The sequence below is a fragment of the Anoplolepis gracilipes genome, chromosome 6, assembly GCF_047496725.1.
Source record: "Anoplolepis gracilipes chromosome 6, ASM4749672v1, whole genome shotgun sequence".
NCBI lineage: Eukaryota > Metazoa > Arthropoda > Insecta > Hymenoptera > Formicidae > Anoplolepis > Anoplolepis gracilipes.
The window spans coordinates 7,736,881-7,757,990 of NC_132975.1; the positions used below are offsets into that span (position 1 = coordinate 7,736,881).

The window sequence follows — 21,110 nt, forward strand, 5'->3', positions numbered from 1 at the left end:
TTTTGCTACTTCTTGCAAAGAATTTAACGAAAATGTTATATAAGGTTGCTGGATATTGTAGAATTAAATAAATTTTCCCAATTGCAGATATTAACAATACATTGAAGATATATTAACAATACATTTACATTGAATGTTATATTTATTTATCTTTTATCAACTTTTAGAGATTACTTTATAATACTGTATTACAATTACTGTATTACTTAATCCATGTCAATCCAGATTTAATCAATTTTAAGTTAACTTAAAAGTAACACATTTTATATATTTATACACAAAATCAAAGTTTCCTTAATAAAACATTACTACCATATTATATTATTAAATTATACTATTAAATACTAATTATACTATTAAATTGTACTATTAAGTCCATGAATTCATGTTTTATACAGAAGATGTATATATAGCCATATTTATGATCACTCTATTATTAATTATTATGATTAATATTATGAAATTTAAATTTATTATTTTAAAAACCATCAAACAAAGTGTTTTTAAATACTTTAGTATCTTTATGATTTTGCTAATAATTACTAGTAAGAAATGTTTAAGATTTAAAATGAAATAAAATATTGTAAACAGAAGATATAAGAGAAAATGATTAAACAGAACGTTCTGATTTGTATACATAAATGTTATAAATAAATGAATGTTAAGAAAATATTTTTTAACTTCTGACTTAATTCTTATAATATATATATTAACTATATAATGTGATGTTAATTATAAATATTTGTACAGGAACTTTTTGACAGCTGCATATCTACGATTTTATATATATGTACCATTTATGTTTTAATAAATATATCTAGATATATGTACCATTTATATGTTTTAATGTCTGTTTAAAATCTTATAAGAAAGAATTAAAGAGAGAATGCAGGTAACAATCAATACACTATTAAATATTTTGTCATGCATTTATTTGATGTCATACGTTTTTTACAAATATTGCACTTTATGCCATCTTGATCACTATAGTTTTTCTAATAAGTAACAAAAGTCACAGCAATATTAAAAATAAAAATCATTACTTATTTTTTCATAAGTATGTTATATATTTATGTAAAATCAACACTCTAGCTTTATATATTTAGTTATTTTAACAAACAATAAATTTCTCAATTATATATATATATATATATTTAAATTAAATAATTAATAATTTTAACAAAAGTTATTAATGTGTATGTATGTGTATCTATTAATCAAATGTTTAATTTTTCTCTCTCATTCTATCCTTAAAAGATTGTAAAACACTATAGATAGATATGTTTAAGATAGATATTTTTATATTTTTAAGATAGATATTTTTAAGATCTTTTAATTTTGATGTTAATCTTCTAATAAATCACAAATTCTCTATTATCTCTAAGATTTACTTAGCGAGGCAATGTAACATATTCGTTACCAATTCCATTTGATATCAGATAATGATATATTGCAAAAATAATTTTAAATTATTGGATTGCGCGCAAACAGAAAGAAGTGGCTTTAAGTGCAAATAAGTACGCTTTTTAACGTATGAATATGTTATGCCGAACTACTAATTACTGACGTGTAGTATAATGACCACATTTTTTACAGAATTCCTTGTTGCCGTCGTCTTCTTCGCTTCCTCTCCCTTTTATCTTCTCTCTTAAAACTTGAACTGGTTCTAGATCACTATAGGGTCGACTACCAATAGCAGCTATAGTCTCACTTCTGGGAATGCCTACATTGGCCGAAGCGATAGTTACCGTATTATCGTCATTGTCTTCAGCATCAGTACTGACTAGTGTACCGTTTATCACTGTGTAATTCGAACCGGTCTTGAACACTTTTCTCTCGCATGTTTTGGAACTGTCAGATTCCATCCAGTTGTTATGAACAAGTGATTTATCTGTAATAATCATATTATAGATTCTGCAATGTATCATCTTATTTTTATTATAATATTTACAGTAATCAATGTGCATATATACCATTATCAGATTCGCTCATTTTATCGACATCGGATGTTGATTCAGCTCCTGCGTATTCATCTTCTTTCATTAATGGTAATTCGGAAGGAGAAGCCAATAGTGGACGGCTGCAAACGTATCCCTAGAAGGCATATATTCACAAAATTATTTATTTATTCAATATAATTTCATATATGTACAAAATACTCAATATATAAAAATATAATAAAAAATTAGCGATTTAAGTATACCTGAACGAGATCCATGCGAGAATCCAACGAAAACTGTTTGCCTGACATTAGTATCCCGCGAATACGACGACGCATGGCTATAAAATAACGAACATGGGATGATATATCGGTCTATAAATATATTGATTTTGTCATTATGAAAGGAATACGCTTATTATACGAATAGAAATAAATATGTATTTTCTTATTTTTATAATTCTGTTTAATTAGAGTACATTCAAAATTCTCATATTGACGAATATATTTTTCACATATTATATTAAAACATTTCTCTAATAAATAATATAATTACAGTTCATTTCGAATCGCACATGGACTATTTACCTGGACTATCCCTCGCTTCAAGGTGAATCTTTCCAAAAGTCTTCATGCATTCTTCAAATACATCAGCCGTATCGTATATGGCGGCAAAACTGCCGTTCACGATCTTCGGTGACATCGGCGAATTGGCCAATAATAAGCTTGATCCAAAATTTGCATTCTTCTGTCTCGTATCTTTAGATCATTGAAATCAATTTTATATTTGTTATAAAAAGATTGTATACAAATTTTTTGTATAGAAAATAATTTTAATTTATAATATTTTTTTATTATACATTAAACAGACATAATCTGGTGCAAAATTTTTTTTACATGTATACTTATTTTATGTATTGATGATTTATAATTTTGTGTCTCTATTTATATTTTATCTTAATGTAAATTTTTGTTTTCGAAAAAATAACTTTAAATTATTATTATAGATTTCTTCTTGTTAAACCACCTGAAGGCATTTGAATTCTGACTTATTACCTGCGAGAGGAACTCTGGCTCGAACAGGTGATTCAGAACTGTCACCCAAAATCTCATTCGCGGTATTTCGTATTTCCGCCCAATCCCTTACAATGTCTTGATTTGTCGTACTGAAAGAATAAGTTTTTACTTATGAATATATTAAAATAAAAACGTGTACAAAAATTATTTAACATATATATAAAATTTAATAAAAAAATAGCGTCTATTAAATAAAATATAATAAACTAAACTAAAAAATAATTTGTTGAATAGTTTAACTTGAATTCTTAATTTAATGTAATATTGAAAGGTGCAGAGACGTACTTTGTCGAAGTAACTGTAAACCTGATAACGTATTTGCCATGCAAGGCGGCTGGTACGCAATGTAATCGACCCCGCGAATTAAGCTTCTTTAGCAAACGTTCAGTCAACGTGTTTTCGCCGCGAAGACGGAAGACCACCAAGCCAAGATGTCTTGGAGCAGGAATTTCGAAACGGGCATCGGCAAAGACTAGAGCTTCAAACTTTTGTGCTAACCTCACGCCCTTTGAATTTAATTTTCAAATTAATGTTATGTATTTTATTTATGTACATATTTAAAAAAAACATTATTTAAATTTAAGATAATTTTTAACTTTTTAAACATTTTTTATTAGATTTAATTTTTTAATAAGAAATATATACATTTTATTTACCTCTCTTATATGTTTCTGCAAACCCGTAATTCCGTAATTTCTGATAACGAACCATAGCTTCAGAGCCCTAAATCTCTTGGATAGAGGAATCTGCCAGTGCTAAATATTAAAAAAAAAGAATAAGTAATGATTAAAAATTTATATATATATTTTTTTACGTTTTAAATACATTATTTGTATATCAAAAAATATTTTATGTATAAATGAAATTCTTGTTAATTTTTTCTTATTTTCCATATGTAATCACCTTTTTTATTTTATAATATACAAATATTATTATGAAACATTTATATAGCATGTTATTGCTTACCATATAATCGATAGCAAGACCTATCAAAACAATTTTGTATTATAATTTTCTTTTTATTATTAAACGTAATTAATATTCATAAAAAGATACAGATGTTTAATAATATTATTACTTATTTAATATTTACACATAATATAAAAACTTCATATGTATCCAAATCAATTATAAATAATATAAAAGATGTAAAATGATAATTTATAACTAATTAAATTTTTGTGTATATAATGTGGAATTTTTTAAATTATAACATCACCTGAATTTTCATGTTTTAAATATAGCGGATCCACATTAAAAGTTCTATGCAGCGCCTGACTGTTTTTTACCCTGAAAGTAAAAATGTCAAAAGAAATTAATATCTAATTTCTTAATTCTTTGGCTTAATTTGTATATGTTTAATATAGTGTTTGATAGATATAAAATATGTTTCTTTTAGCTTGTAATATGTTTTGCTTACGTTTCCTGAAGTATTTATTCAATCACATGCGAAATTACGGTCACATTATTTACTTACAGTATATAATAATAATAATAAAATAATAATTATTTAAAAATATAATAATAATTTAAAAAGATTACTGTTATTCTTGATTATTATAATATTTATCATTAATTTTGGATTGCATATTGGAAATATTTTTGAATGTATTTGTCAGAGAGAGAAAGAAAGAGAAAATCGTCTTATAATTATTTATAATCATATTTTACATTTTGCAAATTTAATCATTATCATAATCTACGGAATAAAGTAAGCTTTTTATGTAATTTCTGCTGTTTAATTGGACAAACAAAAGAGACTATATTCTAATAAATCTATCATAAAATGATAAATAAATTATTAACTCGTGATTTGAAGCTATCGGCTTTAAAAGCAATTCAAATAATATTCAGAAAGATTGTGAACTGCGTTCGATCGTTGAAATAGCCTCGAAAGGAAATTGCGGAAGGAACAGAAAAAGATGACTGTACCTCCGCAATTCAACTAATAAAACGAAAATGGAAAAATGGAAGATAATCTCTCAAAGCACGTGGCTTACTTTCTTCAACTTAATCACATGCAATTAATTATATATACTATAAAAAGGTACAAGTGCAAATTCTGATATATTGTATAATTATTTTCTTTATCAATTATAGATAAAAATTTAATTAATTGAATCACACAAATTTATTATGCAAATATTCAGACTATTACAGCTAAATCGTTCAAGAAAATTATTTCGTTTCCGTAATATATTTTTATAATTTACAAAGACATAAATATATTCATCATACCACATGGCTGTGCAATCGAAATGGACCATGAGCCACTTGCTTGGATTGAAGGCAATGGAATCGGTGAATTCCACACCTTGAAGCCAACCGCGAAATTCAGGACACACAAAAGCGCTACCCGCGTAAGCCGCATCGATATGTAACCATAAGCCGTTTTGTTGACCTATAATAATAATAGCGTCAAATATTTGAAAGTTATTATAACACATTCTATAATTTATACAAAACAGACTAGCGATAATTGTAGCTAACATTTGAAATAAATTTGATACTCACATACTGGTCCAATTTCTTTTAGATTATCGAAAGCGCACGCACCAGTTGTGCCTAAGGTTGCACATACCTATATAAAGTTATTTCATTTACATCATGTGCAAAAAAAGATATCTTTTTTAACAATTAAGTAATGTATTATTGCTTCTTTGTATCATAAATTTAATTTATTTTAAAAATTTTAACTTTTTATTATAAGTTCAAAAATGTACTTTTCAAAATGATACAACCCTGACATACATATAATATTAATAAAAAAGAAAAGTTTAATATTTTTTATAAAAATTGTACATATGATAATATATGATATAAAATTATAAGATATAAATATATTATAGAAAGTAGTTAAGCGTATCTATATATACATATATATATATGTGTGTGTGTGTGTGTTTAATAAATTTATATTTAACACAATAATATACTATTTTAAAGTTTATTTTATTTCAGAGTTTATTACAAGTTTGTTTTATTTCAAAGTTTATTTCTCTTGTTAATTTGAATCGTATTATCATTATTTTTTTTATATCTCTTATGACATAATCCCAATAGATATATCTAATTGATATTAAAGAAGTGTTAATCACGCATCTCTTGTCATTGTGAAAAATGAATGATTGGTAAAATAAACTAAGGAAAGATATTCCATCGCGAAAAATCTCGATTACAAATATTTTTATTACGGGCAAACTCGCAAGACACAAATCGGACTAGGAAACTCCTATGGGACTAACTAGTACGACGTCAAGCCGGCTTGACTCAAGAATTCCTGCTCGTCTGTAGCAGCAGATATATCTGTAATTGGCGAACTGGCCGAACTACGTATACTTGTGCTACTAGCTTGTAAAGGCTTGTGCTCGCGACGTAACATTAGTAACCGCGGATTTAGTTGTTTCTGTGTTATTATCAGAATCTGCTATGTTACAATCTACTACGATTGCTATAACAAATTTTTAATAAGAAAGTTACATGATAAAATAAATAACAAAATTTACGAAAAAATTTGTGATACAATTATTTATTATACAAATAGTAAAATAAAATTATAAATTATAAATAATCTAATAGATGTCTTATTCTTTTTTTAATATAAAAAAATAGAGAGGGGGGGGGGAGGGAATAAAAAGAATTTATTCTTCAAATTTTCAAATTATTGAAATTTTAATACATATAATAATAATGATAATGATAATGATAATCAATTAGTTAATTAAATTATTTTTATTCTTGTATTAAATAATTGTATTATATTTATACAATAAAATGATTTAATACAAAAATAAAAGTGATTTAATTAACTAATTTATTATTATTATTATTATTATATGTATTAAAATTTCAATAATTTGAAAATCACGAGTAAAATAAAACTATACATTTAATGATAATTAATACGTGGATTTATCAAATGTATTTAACAGATTGGCTGCAAACATACGTTAAATATATATATATATATATATATATATATATATATATATTTATTTATTTATATTTATATATATTTGTATATATTTAATTTATATTTATATTTATATCAGGAACTTATATTCCAGAAAAATAAAGTATTTGTAAAAACTTACGAAGAAAGGAAGCAATCCCTCAGCTCGATCACGCGTCAATGCTTCAAGTAAAGCATCTCCTCTCATGCTGAATTCACTATCGGATTCGATATACCGCATTCGAACCAGTCCTATAAGTCCAGCTTTTTCAACACTCGAATGTGCCTATCAAATGAATAACAACAAAAATTTAGATTAATTTTAATTTAATTTAATTCAATTTAATTAATTTAATAATTTAATAATTAAACAAAAAGCTAAATGTTTTTAATTATTAAGACTTATATTTTGAAAAATATTTTATTTATTATCCCTTGTAGGCTCTGATAACTTTAACTAACTTCTCTTCTAAATCAGATCTTAAAATTATCTTACTTTTCTTCATGTGAGAGTTAGCTCGACTATAATATTTTTAATTTAATATTTAACAAAATGTTAAATATTAGTAATTTAATTAAAACGTTTTTTGTACAAAAATAAATGCTTTTTATTTATTTTACACGTCTATCAAAGACAATAACGAAATGTTTTAATATTTGAGGAAAAACTTATTCCCATACGAATAGTACACATCTGCAGCTATCCACGTAATGTATCTAAGTGCATTTTAAAGAGCTCTCAAAGGGACGCCTTAAGATTTTTATCTATCGCAATATTTATCATTTCCTTTCACTGCTATTAACATTTATTATTTCTCTTCCCCTTACTTTTACATTGCTTTTACGATTGTTCCCAGTTGTCGCATATGTTTAAATAAAGTGTCAGAAGAATTTGCTCTTTCTTACTTTGCTTCTTAAGATACATTTCTAAATTTCTTATGCTTAATCAAAACTATAACTACATGCCTGATCTGAGCAGTATGCAACTAGTCGCGAGTTGATCTCCGTCGCTAAAAGATCTGGCTCATTCTCTTGCACGGCTCTGATAGCTCTGGTTCTGGCTGCAAGTAAGCACACCAGCGTTGCTTCTGATGCTGTCGTTTGAATGACGCCACCACCAGAACCACCGGGTCGATGCAGAAAATCTTCAGGCAGTCCGATCATTTTGCCTAGCCAATTCATGACGATTGTTTCTAACTCGGTACAAGCTGGACTTGAAGCCTATACATACACAAATTTAAATCATATTGTATCAAGATTATTAATTTTTCAAGGCTTGTAGATATAAATTATTCTGATATTCGTACCTTATCGTTATGTATATTATTAATTGAATAATTAAAATACTATATGTGAGATAAGCTTTTTAAGAGATTGTACAAAAAAAATTGTACAAAATATATTTTAGTCTAATATTTTGTTAACTGTTTTGTTAACATTCATATATTGCAAATCTTAAAAAATCTTAAATTATCTTTTAATAAATCTTAAATAAAAATAAAAGAATATATTTTAAGAAATATATTAATTATGTTAATCAATTTCTTAATTAATTTAAAATTAAATTTATTTTGATATATGATTATTGTCGACTATATTTGCGGAATAATTATATTACGAAATAATAATATTTTGTGGAAATTATTATGTTACTATATTGCTTATTTTAAATTTCAAATATACTCTATAAAAACAGATATACAAAATTGTGCTTACCCACGTGAAACCTAAACAGTTTATTGCGTCGGCCAGCATGTCGCCCAGCAAACTGGCAGGTGAATTTAGAGCCGGAAAGTAGGCATGCATGTGCGGACTCTGCCAATGCGTCACGCCTGGCATAATGCATCTCTCAATGTCGGCGAATATATTCTCCCAAGACTCACCGTCTACTGGAGCCGACGCCGGCAAAATATTTCTCAAATATCCCGGCGAAACTGCTGGATAAACGCGTCGATAACGGATATTTTCCAAATAATCGGCGATGTAATCTACCATTTCCTTTCCTGTAAAATTTTCAAATATTAAAAAAAATTTTTTTTATATTTTTAACAATTTTTTTACACAGATAAGAAAATACCGTAGCAAGACTTATTTTATTTTGTTTGCGTTACTTAAAATGACAAATTATGAAAATTTGCTACTACATTTTATAGCTGACATTCAAATAAAATAAAATAAAATAAAAATAAAATAAAATTAGTTATGAAGCTAATAAATTAAATTTTGCCAATTTGTAATAATTAAATTTACAGTAAAAAGTAATCATGCAGAAAATCTTGATTAATTTTTTATTAACCGACATCCGCGTTGGCTCTTTATTGTCTATTTTTTCCTTAATTTATTACTCTGTAATATTTAGAGCCTTTATTTGAGTTATTTATTTTAATTTTTCATTATTTTACTCCAGCATCAAAATTTTTAATTTAATATTAACAAGAGGAAATGCCATTTATCGAAAATTTTTAAAATCGAAAAATACGAACATATACTATATAGAATTATAATGGTAAGCATTGTAAATAAACTGCAGAAATTGAGTTTGCGAATCCTCTTCGCACTTAAAATTTAACGTATTTGTCATTATCTCGTGGTTAAATGCAATCGAACAGAAACAAAAGATAAGATAGTTGAATCAAGAAACTATTCTATGCCAAAGAAAAGTCAAGATTTTTCAAAGGTGACACTATTTCGCACAATCGGAATTCCTTGTTTGAAAAACCTATTTGGAAACCGTAATTGTTTGTAATTGTTCTTTCTGATATATGGCGTCTTAAACAAGAACTGTATTGTTGAAATGTACTCTAATAAATGAGAAAATTAATTTCCGAATAGCTTTAAAGTTATTTTCTCTATTATTTATTTACTCTAACATATGTTTATTTATTATTTACTCTATTCACAAAAATACTTCTATAAGTATTCCACAAAAAATTTATTGCAAAAATGTATTTGTTGTTATTGCTAATAATGACTGATAATCTTGTATTGTAGTATAAAGTGATATGTATTATATTGTCAACTCTAATTTAACAGGACCAATGAACAGAACGATTTACCGAGATTGAAATCGTGGGAGAAAAGCGAATCTACGCAAAGTCTCGTAGTTCCAAAGCGAAAGATTTAGATAACGTCACGATATTGTATTGGAAACAATATCGCACCTATAAAGCCTTTACCAATTCTACTGGTGATCTCTATTTATTGATGCTGTTCCAACATCGTGTAATCATTGCTCTGAAATTGATTTATTCATTCGGCAAATTCTAACGTGTGAATTTGATTCTGATTTATATTGATTTATAATGATAATCAAATCTTTTAATCTTAAAATTTTTAGAAAATATTATCACTTCAATTTCCTCAGTATTTAAGTGAATTTATATGATTAAATGTCATTTTATATGAATTCTCGCTGATGGATAAATCTAATAATAATCTTACAATTTTTATTATTTTTAATGTTATGTTTATGTGTATACAAATTTTTGCTCACCATGTCTGCGATACTCCTCCAAATTCATTCTATCTGCAACAGATAATATATAAAACACTTAGAATTATTAAGAAATCCTAGACTTATATATTTTAATATAAATATGGTAATATTATATTAAAAAATTTCTTGATTTATAGAACATTGCAAAGACCTTTTATGTTGCAATTGATTGACAATAGTAATCGAGAAAATGTGCAAACAAAAGACCACGTCCCCCGGAAAAAGACGCAAAATGTCAGAAGTAATTTTATTGAAAAAATATTGTTATCTAGTATATGACATATATAACTGCAAGAATTTTTTTTGATAAAATATATAATATATAATATATAAAAATAATATTAATATAAAAAATAATAATTTGTATTAAAATATTATATTATTGTATGTGATATTTTTTTAAGCCATTTCCAGTTTACGATTGATTTACTAATCATACCTTATCGGAAGCATGTGATGATTCCTTATCCGTTCAAATCACGATAATTACCGCACATTGATCCGCCGCGTGCTCTTCAACTTTGATCAGAAAATTAATCGAAACTTGCAGAAATCAGTGGAAATAATTTATTATGTATTTACCAAGAAATTTTTTATTGATGAAAATCTCTGCAATTTATTTGTAACAAAGTTTTTACACGAGCACCGTCGACGTACAATTACAAGAGACCGAACAACATAGCACGAAAATTCGCGATGCGAGTTTGCGAGTTAATTTCTATGGATTCATCATTGATCGCGGTAGCGTCACATGTCTGTTGAGCTTCTTAGGATTTCGTCACGGCCTAGAACTAGATCGGTCGTCATCAGGTCTTCGTCAATACAATGGTGACGCCATTTAATTCTCAAGTACAGTCATAGATTTTTAGTTAAAGTTTAATACATGTTTTATATCTTTGACAATTTCAATTTTATTCGTTAAAGTATATCTATTTATTCTCTTAATCTAACTTCTTGTAATATTTCAAAAATTAAAAAGGCTATTAAAAGGAAGATTTATAAAACAGATGTAGAAATAAAAATGAGATCGCATCATACGTTTGTAAATACATAATCACTAATCTTGTTTCAAAGAACACAAAATGTTCTTGTGAAACTTTTGATTATCATCAGTGTTCACTATTTGATTCGTATTTGCGTTAACATAAATAAACTCGTGAACTTTTAGTCGCATATGCATAATCTTCTTAATTCATATATTTATAATTAAATAAATTATTAACTCATTTTAATGCCAAAAACCAAATTAATTATTTTACATTTTTCCTAAAAAAATCTCTGTAAAAATGTTATTTTTGCTAAATAGTAGGATTTAATAGAAAATCCTAAATGTACATTATTAATAAAGCATTTCCCACGTAAAATGTAAAATATTTCAGACTTATGGATAAGTTATTTTTTAAATTCATTCTTTTTCTCGTTCTTTTATTTTTTTTCTCTTTTATATGTACTAAAGATGAAACAATCCATGCAGAATATATAATTAATAAAATTAAAGAGTTAAACATTTTTTTAATGCACGAGAAATATGATATATTTTTTAAAAATAAAAACCAGAATTCAAGGTTTTCTTCCCATTTACACATACACACAATCAACCATAAAAAAGATTATATTATCTGTATAATTGAAATCATTAATGTCATTATATAGATGCATTCTACTCATATCTCACGTATCTTTGTTTACCTCCGCATTACATTTTAATAATTATCGGCACAGCACAATTTGAAAATTATTTTTAATTATTCTTTTGAAATAAAAATCAAAGCAAATAATAATTTAATAATTTTAACTTTATATTTAAAATCAACAGCAATGCAACAATAAGAACAATATTATATATTCGCTATACATTTTTGACTGAATTTAAATCTCTTAAAAGTTGCAAAGGTGGCTAAACTTATAAAGCTTATCTAATGACTTTTAAACATATGCCATTTATAACTGCAATGAGAAATGTCCGATACTGGGCAACGTCCAGTACTATGTAATTTTCTCGTATCTACTAAAACGATATTACAAAGAAGATTTACATATATAGTAGAGGTATTGATTTAATCTACTCAACTCGAAATAAAATAACTCTGCAAATTCCGATTTTTAAATAAGCCTTTTTTTATAATTATAATTTTATAATATGAATATTATTTCCACTTTCCATTTCTCACCTTCCATTTTTAATCATTATGGTAAATTGACAATAATGTAATACTTAAAGTATAGTCTCAGGAAAAAAATAGGTAGGAACATTGCAAACACAATTCTATAACTTACAATTTACATAAGTTATAGAATTTTTTGTTTCCCGTTTTTTTCTTTCAAAAATAACTTATCATAGATTCAGATCATCCTAGATTCTTCATTTATTAAATTTCGTTAAATTTTGTGATAAGTTCTCTCCTAAGACCACAGATAGAGAGATCGTTTGACAAAACGATCCGCCTTGTGGAAAGAATTGTGAGACGAACATGGAATAGAAAATCGAACCGGTCGCAGGCAACAGCGAGGATCTAAAGCCAGAATGACGCCCGGCGATATTAAAAGCTCGTCCTTCCTCTGTTTCCGCTTCCGACTTTTGTAATTTCCCGTAGCTTTCACCATCGCAGCGTGGTTTGCCGAGAGATTTATCCTCGACGCCGTCGACCGCCCGCGGATTCTTCTCCAATGATTCGCGGAAAATGCCAGTAAGTGCCAGTTAGGCCAGCGATACTATCAAATCGCTTTGATGATTTGATAGTAATCGAATAATTTAATATCAAATTATCAAATTTTGCGAATATATTCACGAACGAGTCAGTTATTTTCGTATAACAAGATTATATTCAATCTTTAACATTTAACAAAAAAATTTATTTTTTATAAATTATGGAAAGTGAAAATAAATATATTTTTAATAAATTATGGAAAGTGAAAATAAACTTTAAATATGTGTTAGCATAGAGAATGATCAGGATAATAACTAAAAACGCTGTACAAATTAAGCTAAGTACTGAAACAATTAAATTAATTGTTATCTGCAAACATGCACTTTATTCTCATTGTTAGAAAAAACTTTTTTCAACATTTAAAGAGTGCAACATTTAAAACTTTATTATTTTAATAAGATAATTAAATTCATTTTATAAGTGCTAAGATACGATGGTGTTACGATAATGATATTTCGCAAAACGTCAAATATTAAATATTTAATTACACATAACATTTTTTCTTTTTGGATTAATTCTTTTCGTCAAAATGATCTCTCGAATCTTCGCAATTAATTATCCAATATTACATTTACAGTATATTATTGAAAATTTAGTCTTATTATCTTCATGTAAATCATATGGATTAATATTTTTTCGATTAATATTCTTTCGACAATCATATAAACAGATTTGACAAATGCTACGAATACATTTTACATTTTATACATTTCATCAGTTATAATTTTTAAAATAACAGTAAAATAAAAAGTAAATTTTTGAAACAAAGACACAGTAAGTAAAATTAGAGCTACGAGATTAGTTATTAAAGAGTGTCAAATTAATCAAGATGCTGTTTTATCTAATTGTAAATCAACATATCTCCATATTATAGAGAAATGCATTGAAGAAATGTTGCATTCTTTCTTTTTAATAAGTTTTAAATGCAAATTCAAAATATGTATTATTTTTATCGCTTAATTCTTTAAATTAACTTTTTAAATTTAATTTACTTATTTTAAAAACTTTTATTTACATTAACAAAAATGCAATAAGTAAAATTTTCCGCAGATTAATTCTTGTTATTCTCAATTTCGTACATTACAAAATGATCACTTTATTTTAATTAAAAATATTTGTATTTATATATTTTTTACCTTTCTTTTTATTACTGCCTTTTAAGAGATTATAGCCAGGAAATAACTTTTACTTTTAACTTATGGATTTCTGTTTTCCACGTGCAATGACATTCATATATGTTACACTATTGTTATAAATTCTATTTTGCTCTATACAGGGTGTTCGTAAAGAGGTCGAGGTCAAATTAACATAATGTATTAATTCGATTGGGCTTATACATCAAATCTACATAGGTTCAAAAATATTTTATTAAAGAGCTATATATAATATATAAGCGTTCAAAGACTCGTGAACAAAATTTTCCTCATAACTTAGACGGATCGCTAATAACTTTTAGTTATTATTTACACATTTTGATCTATCTATAGCTTTTTTTATTATATATCTTTGTTTTTATTAGATCTTATTTATTCAATATTACAATGCCAATTCTAGTGTTTAAGTTTTTGTTGTGATTTCATGTTTGTAATTATAGCACTACATGTTCTCTGAATGTTACGTAATATACATAATATGTCAGAGATTTCAGCAAACTAGTTAATAGAACCATTTTTTTCACGAATCTTTGAATGTTTATGATTCTTTAATAATAAAACACTTTTGGACATATAACTTTTTTCACTATTCGATCTCGTAACACCATGTTGTATTTTGATTCCGATCTTTACGGACATTTTGTGTATATATATTCACATTTCATCCTGTGAAAAAAGATATATATCTAATAATGTGAAATGTGAACAATAGAAATCAATAAGGCACTAAAAATTAAAAATATATTAAACAAAGAATGGATTAATAAGAGCCGAGTAAAACCATAATTCAAAAAATAAATATAAATATAATTAAAATAAAAAATTAATTAATAAATTTATTAAATAATTACCAATTAATTTCATAAAATTACTTTTATTTTTATTTTTATTTTTGGTTATGATCTTGCTCGGCTTTTATTAATTCGTTCTTTTGTTTAATATGTTTATAATGTTAAAACCTTTTTTACTTTAGCAGTTGCGATTATTCGCGAATATATTTTTTTTAACTAATTCGAATAATAAAGATTCTACTGATAGTGTTTATGCGACAACTTGTATTTATATTTAAAGAGTACACGAACCCAGTCTATTCTTTGACGTGCGTTAATTTAATTTATTGTGATCGACTGACCTGATGGAAAGTCCCACGTCGATTATTCAGGTCGTCGACGAATTGAGCTAGTAACGTGACTTGAAGTAGCACAATACAGGAAATACCGTCGTGGTCACCTGTCGGATGCCTCCCTTCTTCGTCCTCGAGTAGAATATATCCGCGACGGAAGCAAATCGTCGGAATGCGTGTCGTTCAACAAGTGGCTGCTTTTATAGATCCGCGCGCTCCGCGTACGCGTACGATTCCTCTGATAGCGCAAGCGTAACGAGAAAGCCAGAAATGAAGGAATCCTGCCATCTATTACTTGGTATTCTCCTTAAAGTTAATTTATTGCACCGAGAGATTCTACTGCAATAAATATGAGTATATTTTTATACAATCTTAAAAAATTTTATCGACAAAAATTTATTTTATAAATTATTCTAATTTATATCGTAAATTAAATGTGTATATAGTATATATTAAATGTTTATAATAGAATAATAATTAATTACAACGATGTAAAGATACAAAATTATTTTCTAGGCATTTTATATTATATGATAAACTTAATTTATAAGATAGTCAAGACATAGTCAACAAAGTTATATCTGTCTCTTTTACTTCAAGTTAATATATTTTTGATATATTAACTGACGATAAGTACTGTAAAATAATAGCACTAAATATTTATATTCTAATATTTTAGACAGATCATTTGTCATTAATGATCACAGTTGGATTGCAATTGGCAAATAGAGGGTTGTAGAATATATGACACTTTTCAAATTATTATTTCAAATTGTATTAATATTTTCTTATGTATAAATAACTTTATAATTTTAATTTTGCTAAGCATTACTACTTTTTTTTATAATATATTACAATATATATTATTTTATGTTTTGAAGATAAAAGTGTGCATATTTTCTTTTGCTAAAGAAATTATTAATGAAGTTTTATATTCCACAATGTCGACTTCTGTATATAAAATTTTACATTAGTACATTAGTACATAAAGCACATATCTCAAAATAATATTCTTATATTTATTCCTATTTTATGTGATGTTTTATGATTTATAAAATAAGATATTTGAAATAAAATTTCATACTCAAACTTTAAATTTTTCTCTCTTTTTATGTTTATCTTTCTAATTAAAGATTATTCTTTTAGATAATTCAAAGAATTAATTTGTTGTAAATTATTATATCACATATTATATTATTATATACATACATCAATACATTATTTGCTTTGTATAAGATCCAAATTTTTAATATACATGATTAACATATTAATGACAAAGCAATAAGCTTCTAACCGTTTTATTTCGACAAATACGCGCTTCTTTTTACAATTAGATTGAGCGCATAAATGCGTAGATACAAAGTATCAGTTGATATGACTTCATGATATGAATGAAGCCCCAAGTTACCAAACTGATGTGTCCGATAAAGTATTTAAGGTTTCACTACAAAGATTGCGTAATCAAGAAATCTTTATTTTCCAAAACTCGAACTAAAAAAAAACTGATGTAATTATATCATAATTGCAAACGGCTGTATACTATATAATTTTTGTATTGTTGGAGAACAGTTGTTTACATAGGAATACTAAAACAACTTTTTATACTAATAATATAATAATTGATAGCTCAAAACAGAGAATATTATTTTTAATATATGTTAGAGTTATAATTTTTTTTAAATTACAACAAAATCTAATAATCATTTTCAAATTATTCCATTTTTATATTAAAACTATGCGATATATTTTTATAACTAAGACAGAAACATAAAGAATAACACTTATTTTGTATAGATATTGACATACTTTTGGACTAAATTAAATAAATTAGAATAGTTTTTCTTTATATTAGACATATTATGCATTAATATATGTGACATGTAACGCAACAAGAAAAACAGGATTTATATCTGGATCAACTTTACATGCTTTTATTTGACATCGCTTTGATAAATTAACAAGTGTTTCAAGATCAATAGAAACTTTATTTACAAATTTAAGCAAATTAATCATTAACTATTATAATCGAGCGCAATATTTGATATTACGCGTAATAAGATCAAACTTATCGAACAACACAATCAAAACGGATGTCATTCCAACAACGGAAAATTATAAGCATACCCATCAAAATTCGAAATATAGAACATTAGAGCATTTGATCTGTTTTGTCATTGTGTAAAATAATATTATTCATATATTAATTTTTTATTAACAATAAAATAAAAACAAAAATGCACAAAACAATATATTATACAACATAAGAACAAAAAATTGAAAAGAATAAAATTGATGAATTATGCATTATAAATAAAACTTTGCATTTACTTAGCTTTTTATAACGTGATATCTTAAGAAGAGCAAAGTGTTTATCAAGTAGATATAAGTAAGCATAATGATAGCATACTGATGCTATAATATGTTTAATGTAAACAATTTGAAATGTATATTATATGCAAATGTAATAATTAGTCTACATAATACAGTTTTGTGAAAAATTATTCTGTTGTAATAAAATTTATAATAATTTTATCAATAATTTTTTTCTTGATATTTATGATAAATATATGTAACTAATTACAAGTTATAATAGAAATACGTTTTTTTTGTTGTATAAAAATGGTACATTATGTGGATTAATTTTAAAAAAAGTTTTATTTTCTTTAAAACATATGTGATAAATATAAATTTAAAAATATTTAAAAAAATATATTTATAATATATTTTATTTATTTTGAAAAGTAATTTAGAAAATATTAATGAATATTTTTAGCACAGAATGTGATGATTAAATATAACATTGATTATAATAAAATCAACGATTTACTCTCTTTAAAGTCGGTAACATAGCATGTGGAAACACGACGGAAGATAACGGAAGATAGTGTTATTACCTTCTTCTCGAGTATACCTAGATCTTTCGTTCTTTGTTCGTCGATGGCGCATCAGTTACGAAAGGTTCTTTTTTAGAAATTTAAAGAATACTTTGTTGATAAGGCCTCATAAATTTTAGGAAATGTTTTAAAATATAATTTAAGATATGTTTAAGGTATAAATCGCATTTTTACAAACGCTAAGATCTTTACACATAAAAAATTTCCAACACTTATTTTCTTACACACACACATTAATTAGTTTACATATACGAAGCAATTTATAAAAAATAATTATAGATACATATAGTTATAGTAAGTTTTTTTCTCTTTCTCTTTCTCTCTAAAGTCTGTGTCCCATTACTTTTATAATATTTAAGATAAGATATAAAATAATTTTATTAAAGAATCGCTCTTTGATATAGATAATATTTTATATTAAATTTTACTTGATAATTCTTATGTACATAAGATCCAATTGAGTGCAAATAGTACTTTGCGTTATTATATTTGGAAAATAGATATTGATATTTTATTCTTTTTTTTTTTTTAAGTTCTCTTAAGGAGATATAAAATTGAAAAATTACACCAAAGAGAAAGTTCAAATCATTGATATGAATTGTACGAAAAATACAGATCTCTCATAGGATTGTTTTAATCATATATTTATATCTATGAGAAAAATATTAACAATATGAAATGATAGAAGAGTTTATATTTTGTATATTTCATAGACTTGTGATAATTTTATACTTCAGGATACGATAATATGAATGAAAGAAAACGCAACAGTTTGTAAGATCACATGCTTATCAGACGCGTCTCAATTTGACAAAGAATGAAGTGCGTAGTACAAGACGTTAGAAGATTTACATATTTATGTACAGACCTATTACTTCCCCCCTCCCTTCCCCCTCTGATGCGAGAACATATACGGCTGTTCATACTTACAACTGCCGTACGAGGCATTACAAGCGGGTGCGATGTACCGTTGGATCGCCGTGGGCGTCGTAGCTCTCCTCTTTCTCTGCTGCCAGTTTCTTCTTATCTCTATCTTTCTCTCTCAGCATGCGTCCCGTTCGAAGCATAATTCTCGGATTCGAAGAATCGAACATCAGCGATGATATTTAATCATGTCCAAAATTACAGGGCGCATAGTATTGCATGAGCATTTTGATTAGGGTTGCAACCGTAATTAGGGCCGCAAATGTATCGACACCCTTATTTTCTCTCGATATCTGAATATCAATATTACGAAGAGATAGAAACACGAAGGTAAAAATTTCAGATAAAACATTTACGTTCAATCAATGCGAACAATAATAATGCATTAAAACACTGAAAGATTTTTTCGAAGGTAATTACATTTGACTTTTTGAGCGAATATTGTCGAAAGGATCAAAAACGAAATATTTAAACGAAAGTTTTGCGCTGTTTAAAATATACTACAGAATTACATGCAATTACATTTTTTTTTAGAAGCTAATATTTTTTGCGTCAAACGCTAACGATATCATTAATTTTGTCTGCAATATATTTAACTAATTACTGTAGGAAAAATATTACAAATAAAATCCGATATACCTCTGTTTATTAAAATTATTATTTTTCGATCGGAGCTTTTTTATAACAAGGAATAGTATAAATTTACTTAATAATATATTAATCCTAAATTAGTAAAATAAGATATAACGAAATCTGTAAGATGTAATGCAATCATTTTCAGTTTTTATACAATAACGGTAATTTTTTTTTACAGATTTATAATAATAACTACTGCAATCTCATAACGCAATTTTATAACTAAATTAAAAACTTAATATAATTTAATGTTATGTAAAACATAACATTAATAAGAAGAACGTAATTTTAAGTTGTATGCAACAAAAAAAGCGTTCTGTTTAAATTCAACTTTATTATTTACAGGGCGACTTACATACATATATATCAAGAAACACTTGAAACATAGAATGAAAAATTCTCAATGAAGTAACCGAATCCAAAAGAGGAAACACATGAAATTTAAAAAGCAGGTTTTATTATATGCATGGAGACGAACGGTCCGTGATAGTGAACGAGCAGCCAACAAACGACCGACCGTGAACTTTACAGAGGATGACGTACGCAAAAAGGTATGGTCAGTGATACAGTTTTTTCAAAAAAACTCATTTTTTGCAAGTACTACTTTGGGTTTGAAGTATGTCAATATCATGACATAATGTTATATAATAAATTGACATACATAACAGCAGATATTAAGATTTAGGAGAGAACGATGAAATTTAATGACAAATAATATTTTATATGAAATTATAGAAACTATACTCTAAAAATATAAATTTATAGAAAATTAATAAATAAAGAAAATAAAGCACCGGCTAAAAATTTGAATTTTGGATGAGTTTATGGCTGAATTATAAAACTTTGTACGTTAAAGATTATTCAATTTCTATTAATTTATTGTCATAATAATTCTTATTACTAAAGTAATGAGGCTATTGTTAGTAACACAACATGCATGCAAATTGCATCAATTTATTTGATGATGCTTACTATTACAACAGAATATCTCGCTAAATTAGTATTGGAAATTTGCAAATCGCCGTCAGCAAAAATTACCGTTTTCATTGTAGAGTTAACATCACTTTAAGAAGTGTCTAATAGAACATTAGAGAGAGGCAAAATAATCATAAACGTATACTAGCGATAGACGCAAATGACTGTGAATTTCAAAGTTGACAACATCGAAGTTCTTAAGCAACGATAGAGCGAAGGCCTTCGAAAGTTT

At 26.2% G+C, this 21,110-nt stretch overlaps 2 protein-coding genes across 7 annotated transcripts in view; one reads left to right on the top strand and one right to left on the bottom strand.

Annotated features, from left to right (window-relative positions):
* Hr3 (nuclear hormone receptor 3 ROR-beta) overlaps positions 1-21,110 on the top strand; it is a 190,000-nt gene that overhangs the window by 63,481 nt on the left and 105,409 nt on the right. Inside the window, exon 1 of one of the 4 annotated variants that reach the window (XM_072894691.1) lies at positions 20,266-20,454. The exons of the other annotated variants lie outside the window; for them this stretch is intronic. Within the exon in view, the coding sequence (XP_072750792.1) occupies positions 20,338-20,454 (117 nt within the window). The 5' untranslated portion in view covers positions 20,266-20,337. Of the gene's footprint in view, positions 1-20,265; positions 20,455-21,110 lie in introns of those variants that run through there. 4 annotated transcript variants of the gene reach the window in all.
* Hdc (aromatic-L-amino-acid decarboxylase) lies at positions 1,188-15,622 on the bottom strand. Of its 3 annotated transcripts, XM_072895131.1 has the most exons (17): positions 11,047-11,062; positions 10,904-10,983; positions 10,462-10,494; positions 8,685-8,971; positions 7,935-8,189; positions 7,111-7,254; positions 5,531-5,597; positions 5,255-5,417; positions 4,236-4,306; positions 3,983-4,002; positions 3,673-3,771; positions 3,302-3,522; positions 2,996-3,105; positions 2,528-2,698; positions 2,204-2,280; positions 1,974-2,094; positions 1,188-1,891 (listed from the first exon to the last, which is right to left on the bottom strand). In XM_072895131.1, exons 3-17 carry the CDS (start codon positions 10,487-10,489, stop codon positions 1,560-1,562), a joined length of 2,166 nt encoding a protein of 721 aa, XP_072751232.1. In that variant the 5' UTR covers positions 10,490-10,494; positions 10,904-10,983; positions 11,047-11,062; the 3' UTR covers positions 1,188-1,559. The 3 variants fall into 3 exon arrangements, with proteins under 3 accessions (XP_072751232.1, XP_072751231.1, XP_072751230.1); XM_072895130.1 differs by lacking the exons at positions 10,904-10,983; positions 11,047-11,062 and adding an exon at positions 15,459-15,622; XM_072895129.1 differs by having other exon boundaries at positions 10,904-11,121.